Here is a 13,666-nt window from a genome sequence, read left to right as displayed (position 1 = left end):
TGTTTATAGCCATGATGAGCAATACGCATCGCTCATTCGGTAACAATTTCAAGACGTCTGTAGTTTTTGTGGATAATTTTTATGATAATTGATTTATGGTGATTGTTGGCTAGTTATACTGTAGAATAGATGCGTGTAATCGTTTCGCGTGTCGGTCGCCTAATCGCAATCGCGGGTTTTCGGAGGCGACGCGGGAAGCGTTCTCTGGTCACGGCCAAGGTCTCGGCCCGGCTCGTCATTGCGAGACCGTTCTTGGGCAAATGATAAAACGGCTGCGTTTGCGTTCATTACATCAACAATGTTTACATTATCTAATTCGTATTGCCCGCTCCGGGTTGCTTTTATCATATCGCCCTGGATTTTTTTTCGACGCTTTCTATCGGTTATAGATTGTAGATCCGGTTGTGTATCATACGCATTGTTATATTTTTGTGACATTGATATTCTTACGTGAACTTTTGAATGAGCTGGCTGGCTGGAACTTAGCTCATGGATAACTTATACAATTTGCTATTTACTCTTTAGATGTGCATTAATCATTAGAGAATGGTTATAGAGTCCTAACATTTAATGATAAAAATATTACATTTTTGGATATTTTTGATATTATATCAAAGTATCAAGATTTTTGCTACAAAATAAGTTTGCAGTAGAAGATTCCAATCATCTGATTCACAGCTATCTCAATCCAAGTAAATACATTACTTGTGTTTCTGAAAACAATAGATCGTTAGAGCCTAATTCCGACGAATCTCAATGTTTACAAATGTCGTCCGTCACCTCTGATCTGAAGTCGTGCCTCGCCTATTAATTGGAAGTTACCCAACAGATTTATCTTTAAGATCTTGGGAAAATGGGTATATTTTGAAATTCGAATCCTTAATTTGTATTCCAGTGACTTCTCGATTAAAAGAATCCCATGCAGCATCTCGATTCTCGATTTCGTCCTAGGAATCGAGGCATTGTTTCGTTTGAGTTCCGGTTGCGCTCCCCTCGCCGCGCGGGCAGGCAGCGAGTGGCCGGCCAGCATCGGTGATCTCGAGCACAAACAAAAAACACCTGTAGTCGTCAGCGAATCGCCAAGGTCGCAGGCCCCGCGGCCGCTTCTCCGCGTTCCGCTTACCCATATCTCGCGGCGAATGCACGCGGCGCGCGCCCCCGCGAATTTGACTCACCACACCCGCTCGCTCGGTCATGTCTAGGACGGCCATTTAGATTTTATGCATGCTGGTTCTGTTGGCCACCAATGCCACCATGATGCTGTCTCACTGACGTCATTTAAGACATTCTCATCCTTTAACTTAACTTGATCTATTACGTTCATTAATCTTTCTCTATCATTGCTTTTGTTTTTGAAAAGCCATTTCAACCCATTATTATATCATAGTAAAATTACTTCTACTATTGTGACATTCATGGTTATAGAGGAAGTGGATCCTCTATCAAAATAGTTACGCCAGGTTTCTCAGGTATGTCCTGAGACAACAACCAAACAAGAAGTCGAAACTAGTTTCATTTCAAGGCTGTGATTGATCTAATTTACAATTTAACCGTTTTAATCATGCTGCTAATGCTCGTATCTTTTTTTCTTTTCTTTTAATATTCAAGCTATTACAAGATTTACAAGCCACGAGACTTGTCTTGAAAACCTCAATCTCTAGTATTATTTTTCTTTAAAAAATATCCGGTGCTGATTGAGGATGGACAGAAGACTACGTCTAGAGCTCATAATCTTGGCATGTAAGAGCGATCGCGATGGCGTTTAAATAAAAGTCTTTTTGGAGTGATTAACGTGACACGTGCATTTAACGTTTCCCAATTCAAAAGAAAGTGAGAGTATGCGGCTCCTCCACTCCAGTTAGGTGATGTGATGCGCGCGCGTCGCTATTGTCAATGTTAATTGCGGCTGGCGGCGCGTCAAGTCAAGGTCGGCGCGGATCGATCGCGGAGGGGGGCGCGCTCACTGCCACTGCCACTTGCATGCATGCACGTCATGCGTACCGAAGAAAGTATACGAAAGTACATTCCTTGATAACACAACTCTACGCTCGATGATCGCTGCGTAATAAGACGTTCATTTTTCCCCCCACACATCTTTCACATTCGCAAATAAATCTACGTGCGTGCTGTCACATCCTTTATTTTCCTCACTTCATTTCATCGCTGCTCAATTATGTGAAAGTATCCATCGCCAAACATCCGTGAACGTTCGTATTGTCCATATCATTTTCGATTTTTATTCCCATCATATGACTCGAAATGTGTATTTCAGAATAATCGCATATTCTTCAAGGGAAATACGTTTTTGTCGAGTTTATTGTCGGTAGTATCGATGTTCGCTTTTTAGCCATTGTTGGTGATTCCTTTTATGTGGACCATCAATTCTAACAATATCGTAATGGTTCAATCCATTCACTCCGCTTGTGGAGGTGATGGTGTAGGGCTCCAATAATGCTTTTATTCGTCGCATTGACGATGGCGTGTTCCGTTTACCGGGGTTTGATATTGATTTGTAGCCTTATTTATGGGTACGTAATGTCACGCCCACGTAGAGTCGTATGGGGAGAGCGAAGCCTCTCTTCACTAGAGAAGCTATCAATTTCATAGAGCCGGTGGTTGTCAAGGATACCGCCTCCTTGATTGACAGGTTCGGGTAATGCGGTCCTATAATGAACACTCTACTGACAATCTACACGCAGCGTAAAAGGATATGAATTTGCGCTTGGATGGATTCTTTTGAATTGGGCATGAATAATATCCAACCGCCCACGCCATAAATAAGATATTCTTTGCACTCCTTTATAGCTATCTGCTTTTACAGTTGGATATTTCATTTTTCATGTCTTGTTTACTGAGTTAATCTTTCCGAATGAATGGGTTTAAAGATTTAACGTCTAGTATTTCTACGTGGTTTTATAAGAAAAGTGATTTATTAGTTTACAAACGCATGCAAATAATTTCAATTAATGAGTGGATAAAGTAATTTATGGAGAAAGCCTTTGCATTTGAACTTCTTACTTTAAGTTTGGACATAAAGAACGGAGCATGCTGGTATTAGGACAACCAAGTTTATTTATTTTGTTTGAGCGAGCTATTTTTGGGGAAAATGTTTTTGCTAGAATTTCAATTATCTTTGCGTCAGTGGAGTTGATTTGGGAATATTTTTATTCTATAATAAAAATCATATTACTGACGGCGCGGCGTGTCCACATGCGGTTGACCCGTAATCTAATCTGGGCTGGATTGTTCTCATCCCTGGCTGTATTTTTTGTTGAAAAATAGCATCTAATACCAGCTAGTAAGTAATAGTAGAAGAAGCTAGCAAATTAAGCTGTACATTATCCTTTCCACATCCACATCATAACTAAATCAAGGATTCAGTTATCGGGCGTACACCAGATGAATTTATTCCAATGAAAGATCAATATTTTGTATTACATTTTTAGAACTCGGTAGATTCCAGATTTAGTAACTCCCAAGCGTAAATTTTATCTGAAAACACGATTTCAAAGGCTAATCATGTTTACAATGAGGAAGATGTAAATCAAAATTTATTCCCCTTTTTCAGCCCTAACAAAAACTTTAAGCTAAAATAAGACTAACTGTGAAAAAATTTTGTTGATATCACGAAAATTGAATATTTTATAAGCAAATCAATATGGGAACGCGCGAAAACTGATAGCACCCCTGGAATACGGGCGATGACGTCACACCGCTCGTTGGGCAACGACGGACGGGCGGCGCGGGTGCTAGCTGCGCTCTGTAAACTTATTTTCGTTCATTTCGATACATTTTTTATTTATATTAACCGTATCTGATGCCAACCAAATAATCTTCCGAAAGTAGATTTACTTATGGTTGCGGATACTTTCAGAAAACATGCAAAGTACCTATATTATTGCAGAAATCCAAGTGCTAAAACTTGCAAGGTAAGTGAACCTATTATTATGGATGCAATAAATAATTGAGGATTTAGTATTTACGCTTTTTGTAGTATTTGAGGTAGATTATAAAAGTTCTATCTAGTTTAAAAGTAAAAGTACTAGTGCTGTCAGTCAGATTGCTGTGGGTTATCGATAAAAAATAATACCCATCAATAATTTAGCAACGTTATGTCTTAATATTTTATTTTTACAGAGTTGGACGATCACGTCCAGTCGTGTTATAGACTAACTATCCAACTATCGAATTATGGACATAATGTAATACTCGTAGGGTAAATTCATTTGAAAAGACTATATCCGCAGTGTACAGTAAAAACAAGAGTTACTACACTTGAACACAAAGTTAGAGCTACGGCATATCATTGTACATTTGTTTGTGCTGAAGATAACGAATAAATTGGAAAATCTGGAATGCGGAGTTCGTGCAGCAAGCAATGAAGAATGCAAACATACAATGGCATTAATTGGTTTTAAGGTTATATGTATAGACGTAGTGAAGATCCCGCTTGTACCGAAGTAGCGTGCTATTGGAGGAAACCAAAACGGTTGTGCAAGTTGGATCTCAGCTAAAATTTATTAAAGTCAAAGATGTGAACTATACAAGGCAGTATCAAAAATATATGTGTCAGTAGTACTACCACCATAACCATCTGACACAAAGATCAGTCCATCGGGCTTGATGATTTTTTTTGTTCACTTTAAAAAGTTATTAGTATACACTTTGTAACTTTCTATGGAATCAGTGTACGATCAAGAATCGGAAGTAAGGTACAGTCTGTTTTGTCACAGTTAAAACTGGTTTCTAACTCTATCGAGGGTCGTCAACGTTTTTCCTGATTTTTATAGTTTGAGTCTGTTACGTCTTTCTTTTTCTGTTCTACTTGAATCTTCGTATCTCTCGTCTTTATTTCTATTGCAGATAACTCTATTCGGCGTACTACGCTACGTGCCCTAGCTGCCCATTGCCATTTCAGCTTGCTAATCCGTCGGGCTATTAATCGTTTGTCTAAGGTAGACAATACTTGTCAACAATCTCGAGAATCAAGCTCCGAAACGAAACTGAGTAGGGCGCAGTTCGACATAAGCTTCATTTTGTTCGTATTCATCCGAATGCCTACCTGTTCCGATATATTCGATTAAGGACTTTGAGCATTGTGCCGAGGTCTTCCAGCAACTCTGCCATGAGTGCCATGACCACAATATCGTCAGCAACGGTAGCGATAATTAATATGGCACCGCTGGAGAGACTGCAGCACTGCCCAAGTTTCGATCGAATCGAAGGCCTTCTTCTCATATTCCACGAACGTCAAGCATAGTGGCAAGTTATACTCCTTCCTTAGTTTTCTGTATAACCTGCCGCAGCTCTGTCCCAGGCAGAAAGGTTCTGGAGTGGAGCCTCCACTGTGGAGGCCACGTACCGGAAAACACAGCGTAGGACGTCCACCCACAAGGTGGACCGACGACCTGATAAAGATAGCACGGAGGCGCTGGATGCAGGCCTCTACCAACTGTGCGATATTATGTGGAAGTTATTGAAGGAGGCTATGTTCAGCAGTGGACGTCCTGTGGCTGAGATGACGATGATGATGACGATAACTCTATTCTAGAGTATTATTATCTCTTTGACTTCCACAGGCGGATTGTCACAAGAATGAAAAGTATGTGTTAATACATTTTGTTCGTATAGATTTTTATCGATAACTCAAAGAAGCGACAACATTATTTTACCACCATAAAACATAGTCAATAACAAGGGCTAAAGTAGGTAGAGAGTTTTTAGTATTGTCTTATTGTCTTTAAAGTTTCAAAGGATTCAATTTACTTTTTAAGTAACCCATTTGCGTGCGTGCCTCGTGTTTTCTTTCTCTATTTTTTGTCTACTGTTTCAAATAAAATGTCACTAAAATACTTTATAAAAAATTTGTAATGAAAAATATACAATGGTAGGTGTTTTGTCTTTAGGTAGGTACTCGCATTAAAATGGTCTTTGCAATAATATCGACTGGTTTTTGTAGATAACGCTTTCTCCCTTTTCGTTAACTTACACCATTTATGTATTTATCAGCTTTTCTTAGCTTTAAAAGTAATTTTCTGGGGCACTAACCATTGTATTAGTATAAAAGGGTTACTATACAATATCTGCATGGTATTTTTTACTCCATAATTCTATAAAACTCGAAATGACTGACGAGTCTATGAGCGCGCGAAGGAGCAATGCCATCCCGGCGGAGGTAACGGGCGGTGTGACGTCACGCGCTAAACGGTCAAGTGCGAGTTGATTTTTAAAACATCCAACTTTGAATGCCCATAGAAAATTCAGTTTTTGAGATATCGAAAAAATTCTTTCACTAATATTTTTTATATTTTATGTTTCATCTTTTTACATTATAAAATAATTACACTCATCTTCCTCATTTGTATTCCAATTCTAGTTATTGCCGAGGAAGTTTCCATCATTTATTTCCATATCGGTGATTTGAGGAGACGGAGAACTCCCTACAAACTTTCATCACATACTTGTACCACATGAGTACAGATTTCTTTGTCCTTTACTTTTATTTTCTACAAAAGGTGGAAACAGAAACTAAGATGTCTTTCTCCCTATCTTTACTATAATACTAACTACATACCAAACTGTAAACAGAGTCACTGTGACAAACAAATAAACTACAGATTACTGCGCCGGTATAAGCCGGCAAATCACGCTAGGGAGCTTATCAAGTTCGGTATCAACAACTTGTTGACAAATGTGAAAATTGTCATCGCTCGCGTTACCTACGTCTTTCGGTGACCTTTACTCAACGATATTGCTAAGTATTCAAATGTGAAGTGGCTATAAAGCGATATTGTTATCCTTATCTATTTTCTTTGTTACTCGGCTCTTATCAATATTTACCTACTTTACTTACTCTTAGGTCAAGAATAATGAATTCATTTCTATAAACATACTTGAATTAAAGATATTATGTATGTGAAACGTTATTAAAACTCGTCAGGATGGAAGAACTACATAGTTGATTTATTGTCTGTTGTGGACATAATGAATAATGCTGAACATCAACTTCAGTTTATGGTATCTGATAGTCCGGATACGAGTTTTTTGTACGCTCCAAACTAACACACGTGCAGTTGATGTGCCCACAAGGCAGATCCAAGGCCGCACATATGTCCCCGAGCATGGGTAAACAAACCAAACGCCAGCGCACGTGTGATAATGTTTGAACGAATCGTTTTTGACAGATTCACTGCGCCAAAATTTGTCACAAGCCTGACCCACTTTCAGCAAAGTGCAATGCACATTCCCAAGCCCAAAGACCTGGTTAATACCCGTTCATTTCAAATATGACTTTTGACCATTATGTACTTCATTGTTACGTTTGTGCTGAGTAATACTGTGTTGTGAAAATTTTTATATGGCAGAGGCTATCGCAGGGAGTTCGGTCCATGAGCCATGAGTGACGTAAAACTTAATTACAGAAACGCGACGCGCAACCACGATCACGAAGGCCAACTGCTAACAACTCCAATTATTTAGATGATTCCTCCGACACAACTATAAAATATTTAAAATTACATAGTTCAATTCGGGTATCATTTGCCCGTTAAAAGCAAAAAATGCGATTATAGCGACTCGTTTTCTACATAAAATGAGATTTATTCACGTATGATTGTATGCGGACCTTGAGCGCGCCGGGCCCGGGTGAGACCTTCACGCCAGTAACCGCGCGGAAGTCGGCGGGTACCTATATTTTTTGTCAAATTCGAGCTCGTTGAATTGCGCATTAGTCACTAGTTTAGCATCAGTGTCGAAGCTTGCGGCGCATCGTCGACATGCATGCAGCACTGCGATAGCGTCAGTCGCGTCGGGTGCAACAACTATCGCTCGCTATCGCAATGTCGCAACGATGTCTGCTTTGTGACGCTTTTGTTTGCCATATCTCTCTGGCCGCTCGCGCTCGCTCGATCGCCTTCTCTGTAATTTAGAGCCTTAATCGTCACAGTCACAAGTTCACGACTCGCGGATTTGATTCGGCAGGGCGCAAATTGATCGTGAGGATCGTGTCGGTGAGACGCGGGCCGTTGGATTTTCCGTGTGAATCCGTGCATTATATTGGTGCTCGCTTATGTGCAGTGGGTTGCTAGTGATGTGAGGATGCTAGTGCGTGGCCATGTCTAGCGTGGCGAAGAAAGACAAGCCCACGATGTCTGTGACGGCGCTGATCAACTGGGCGCGGCCACCGCCGCCGGGGCCGCAGCAGCCGCCGCCCGCGACCAACCTCCTGCAACCGTTCGCAATGCCATCCACCATTCCCAGCGTCGACTGCTCCCTCGACATGCAATGTAAATACACAACAAGCCAACACTACCGTAAATGTTAACCAATTCACATGGTACGCAAATAGCAGAAGCCTTGAAAGTAATCAATAAATCAATAGAATGATTATAAAGGACAGTGCCAATCCATGTATGGAAGTTGGACCAAGTGCTGCCCAGAATGAAACCATAGTGCATTTTGTTCTTCAGGCCAATACTAATTTTTAAACCGAAGCGCTCTGAAATCTATCCCTGGAGTTAAGAGAAAAAAAGAGTTTTGTTTTGAATTATTTACATACAAAATATCATCGATGTATACGTACTACGCATAAGATTTCGCGTTTTTGGCATTATATAACACTCGATATGTTGAACTTAACCATACTGCATCCGTACACCTTACTTTAGTGAGACTTAGACATTCTTTATAAACGATCTAGCACTGTTGCAGTAGTTTGGTTAGTTGACAGAAATCATTATTTCCAAAATGAAGGAAGAAGTTTTAGCTTACTATAATTTCAATAATCGATTGTAATACACCAATAAATAGATTTTTCGCAAGGATAGAGAACTCAAACTTCTTGGTTCATTTTGGAAATAATGATTACTGTCAACTAACCAAACTAGTGCAACAGCGCTAGATCGCTTATAAATAATGTCTAAGTCGCACTAAAGTAAGGTGTACGGATGCAGTATGGTTAAGTTCAACATATCGAGTGTTATTTAATGGCAAATTCGCGAAATCTTATGCGAAGTACGTATACATCGATGATATTTTGTATGTAAATAATTCAAAACAAAACTCTTTTTTTCTCTTAACTCCAGGGATAGATTTCAGTGCACTTCGGTTTACACATTAGTATTGGCCTGAGGAACAAAATGCACTATGGGTTGATTCTGGGCAGCACTTGGTCCAGACCCTGGCACCATCCTTTACTACTGGTTCTACATACAACAGCTTTATATCGATTTTATATTCAAAGACTAATACCCCATAGTTCTATGGGGTGATAAAAGTGAACGGTCATTTTTAGTATACATTTCATAATAATCAACTACATAGGTATGCAGTTTAAAATAAATTAAAAAAGTTTATCGCCAAGAGCTTTTTCATTCGATGCATATTTTGTTAACTTATACTTCTCACGATTTATTTTAAAAGTCTCCGCTAATTGCATTTTAACCTCTCTTTACTTCTCCAAAATCCGCCTTGTATCTAATCTAAGTTAGTCCATCGAGCAGCTTCTGGGAAATTCCCTGTGTGTGGTGTGGTGTGACATACGGTCAGCAGGCAGACACGTGAGTGATCACAAGGGTTCCGTTTTTAATCCTGAAACGCTAAAACCCCTAAAAACCAGTAGACATGCAATATTCATTATGATTTATTCCATTTGTCTTGCCCTTGATCGTAACTTGTATGAAAACTTATGTCTCAAGGCATCTACATACCTAGGCTTATTTGTCTCCGTCTACTGCGTAGTAAAAAGCTGATTAATCGGCTGAGCTCTCATCGTTGCATCATGTTTGATACGAATTTTCTAGAATGCATTATGCACTATGTTTACATTACATTTATTAGCAGTTGACGCAAATCCGTAACATAACAAATTAAAAGCGATACCGTTTGTTGATACTTGGAAAACTATTAACCAAATCGAGATAATATTAATGTGCTGTTTAACTTTCATATTTTTTTCATTAACTTTCCACCGGAATCAATATCATTATTAAACATAACAACACAGCTACGAATTATGTAGTAGATATTATAGTTATGGATGAAATTGCGTATAGAGATCTAGTGCCCCTTAATAACTTAAAGTGAATGTTAAAGTACGGCATCGAGTCCGTTGAAATGTTTGCCTTATATTATAACAACTGCGTACGGGGAAATCCCTTCTAGGTCAGTCTTGGTGTTTTTATTGCTACTCATACATGATACAATGTATCGAGTTAAATATATACTCAACATCAAATAAACCGCACCTTCCGCGACGCGAACTTTAACGATTTTCTTCTGACACAATCATGGTGCCCCAACAATATTGGTGTTATTTGAAAGCCCAATAAATATCCTTAAAGAAAAACACATTTAATTTCTTAATAAATGATTAACATACACCATAAATGTGACTTGAAAAAATACCTCACTTTGGGCCCACCTATGGGATCAATTAGACCAATTTTTATGGTTATAAAACCAAATAATGATCACACGTGTCCTCTTTAACAGATGGATAGCGATTAATCCCAACTTAACAGTTTTATAGCCATAAAAGTTGGCTCTAGCGTAACTACCTATTTTTTGAAGAAGTGACTCTGGATCCTTCTAAAGACACATTTTTGGGGTAAGAACCTTTCCTTTAATGAAATGAAGGTTAGAACTAGGCTTTTAAATGGTTCCAATATTGGTGGGAAGTGGGAATGCATACGTTTGAAAATGCTTGTCGCGGGAGGTGCGATTTATTTGATGTCGAGTGTAGTCACACCTAAAACGAGGATATTTATTTTGTCGACATTTTCAGTATACACAATAAATCATACAATTGGTTTTGATTGATCACTACAATATTCTGCTGTTAATTGGACTAGGATTATGAATTCAGGATTTACTTAAAATCCCCCCCTTTTCCATGAAAACGGAAACAGTTTACACTTTTTCTTATCTTTTAATCTTTGTGATATCAACATTTATAACACAGAATTTTTATGAATATGAGTTTACTTGTGCATATCTGTAAGGCCAATCAGAACTTGCCTTGCACTTACTTAGCCCATGAATGTTGCTGCGTCATTGTATGTAACCGTTGTCAAATTAATTATACCCATTATCTAAATGTGGTTAAAAACACCTAACTTGATGACACCTGCATGTCTCTACATATGTTTTCAAGCCTTCACGCCCTTGATTGTCAATGAATCATCGTGTGTGTTCACTGTGTTTATTTTCATTATTTTTGGTACTGAGCTTTGCTGCTTCTTAGTTTAGTGAATGACGAAGTCCTTAAAACAAAGGTGCGTACATGTTCTTTGTTGAAAGGTCGAATTTGGTTAGCGCTCTTTGTCAGTCAAATGCGATTAGACATTCTGAGTGTTATCTTCATAACGTTTGTCAATGCTTAAGTTTTTAATATTTTCCGTTTTCATTATTTCATCAATGTTTTTCCCATTAAACTAATATAAATAATGAAATGCGTGCAGCCCGTATGCGGAGCAGATCCGCACGCTTTTGGCGAAATCCGCATCACAGGAAAAGGGCACTTAAAATTGACGGTTCATTTACAATCGTCTTTCGAATACCTGTGAGTGAACAGATATCACTCCACCTCTCATCAACTCATATTTCTCTGCGATATTAATTAATAGCACTAATTATGCGGCAATAAATTAATAAATATGGTAATACTTATTGCATGATATTTCCAAGCCAGTACCAGACTGGATTATTATTCGAAGTACTTTGAATTCATAAAACTTTTCATTAATTTATAATAAACGTTTTAAATTAAAACGTAATTTGTTATTTATCTTGTCTCGCTAAAGGGTTTATACCTATGTTACGATCTTGTTAATTAATTATATTCTGTAGATAAAAGTAGGATTTGTCGCGATTATCTTGCGGTTCCTGATTTAGTTTTAATTGTGGTAATCCTTTGACGTTAAATGCGATTAGTGTTACCAAGCCTTCAGAAAATCCAGATGATAGAAAATAATATTATTTTAGGGAAAGTCCCGTGTAACGGGATAAGGTGATTCAGTAAAAGAAGAAGATAAAAAACTGAGGAGACATTTGACATTATGACTTTTTGCACGTCAGGAAAAAGTCGGTTAAATGGTAATATTGCGGTTAATTTTGTCAAGCAACTTGTTAGTTGCTTATTTGTTAATAAGAAAAATCTTCAAGTCTTTTATTTGCCATTAATTAAGGGAAAAAATATCGGAATAAATGACGAACGATACCCAATAGATATCCAATGAAAGAATTTATTCAGCTACCTACCACAAAGATAGCATTATTGAATTTAATAAAGAGTATTAATAGGCTTTGAAGACCTCCCATGATCGCTGCTACAATCGGCGTTTACTTTCTTATCTAATGATTGATATCGTGCGCAAACAGCTGCAAAAATATGTTTTTTCAACGCACTCGTAAAGTGGTTCTTATTGCTCCGAATTTAAGTCCATAATAAAGATTTAAACGCACGCGTACTTTTTTGGTAAGGTCTTACCGATTAGTGTAAGGGCTGTGCTTGTGATGTAAAATATTTAAATAACAAATAAAGATTCGAAATTAAAATATTATGATAAAGGGCTAAAATTGCATAAAATATTAATTTGTTTCATCAACAAAAATATTTTTAAACAGTTTATTATTGCAGGTTCACGCTCCAACTCAACCTCATTGGGATCATGCTCTGTATTTGTAATTGCAAAAAAACATGCTCCATGTTTCATTTATTTATTGCGTAATTTTTTCTTACAAGTGTGTTGATAATTTTATATGAAACGCGTGTGGATCGTTCATTAACTTATTAAACTCTCATTCAATTACGCCCTCGTCTTTGGCTCGGTCTGAAATCTATAACGAGCTATTTTATTTATACTAAAGTTTATTTTAATTCATTACTTTTTTTTTTTTAAACTGTATTGTCCTGACAAAACCCATCCTGTTATTAAAATATTATTCTCATATTTACTTAAACCAAATTTAAATGTTTCAAAATCCGACAACACACTGTTTCGGCGAAATAATTTTGATTGGTATTTTACACTTTATAAATTTAAAATCAAAAGCGTTAAAATATTTAAATACGTGATCATAAATGTGTCCGCCGAGCATATTGGTCGTTTATTTTACAGTGCACATTTTAAGAGTACTAACTATTCTAGAAGCGATAAGTATAATAATAAAGACGCATCACACATCATAATATCTGGAAAACACATTATGTTATTGCTTGCAATTTTATTTTCGACATCGTTAAATTTTTATTCAATTCGCGTATTGCATCCGACATTATTTTTAGGAGTTGGAATGATTAGCACTTCAAGGTTATCACATGTATCGCGAGGTTCATTAACAGCAACATCATCATGCATCATATTAATCTCTCTTTTGAGTTGATCGCTTTCTTCGGATGGCTCTATATATTCTATGTGTACCTACTACTATATCATACTTTATTCTTGGTATATCATCTCTCGTCTTTCAATTGAGGCATAACTCCATCCATAAATAAAGTCTGAAATACAAAATAAAACCAAGAAGTTTTCTTACTGTTCTGCCATAAACATTTTAATTGTAGAGATTTTTGGGATTCCTTTCACTGATTTCATTACTATCCTTGCTAAATCTTCCTTGTGTTGTTGCTGATATATGCCCTACATGATCTATTGTATAATTGCCA

At 37.6% G+C, this 13,666-nt stretch overlaps 1 protein-coding gene across 9 annotated transcripts in view; it reads left to right on the top strand.

The window, feature by feature from the left end:
- LOC135087952 (protein ultraspiracle homolog) overlaps positions 1 to 13,666 on the top strand; it is a 70,405-nt gene that overhangs the window by 15,076 nt on the left and 41,663 nt on the right. For 2 of the 9 annotated variants that reach the window (XM_063982812.1, XM_063982814.1), the window contains exon 2: positions 7,981 to 8,285. The exons of 3 other annotated variants lie outside the window; for them this stretch is intronic. In XM_063982812.1, the coding sequence (XP_063838882.1) occupies positions 8,114 to 8,285 (172 nt within the window). In that variant the 5' untranslated portion in view covers positions 7,981 to 8,113. Of the gene's footprint in view, positions 1 to 7,671; positions 8,286 to 13,666 lie in introns of those variants that run through there. 4 more of the 9 variants (XM_063982815.1, XM_063982811.1, XM_063982813.1 and 1 more) reach the window with 4 other exon arrangements.

The sequence above is a fragment of the Ostrinia nubilalis genome, chromosome 3 (genome assembly GCF_963855985.1).
Source record: "Ostrinia nubilalis chromosome 3, ilOstNubi1.1, whole genome shotgun sequence".
Taxonomy (NCBI): Eukaryota; Metazoa; Arthropoda; class Insecta; order Lepidoptera; family Crambidae; genus Ostrinia; species Ostrinia nubilalis.
The sequence above is the reverse complement of the archived record's forward strand: the minus strand, read 5'-3'. Positions and strand labels throughout refer to the sequence as shown.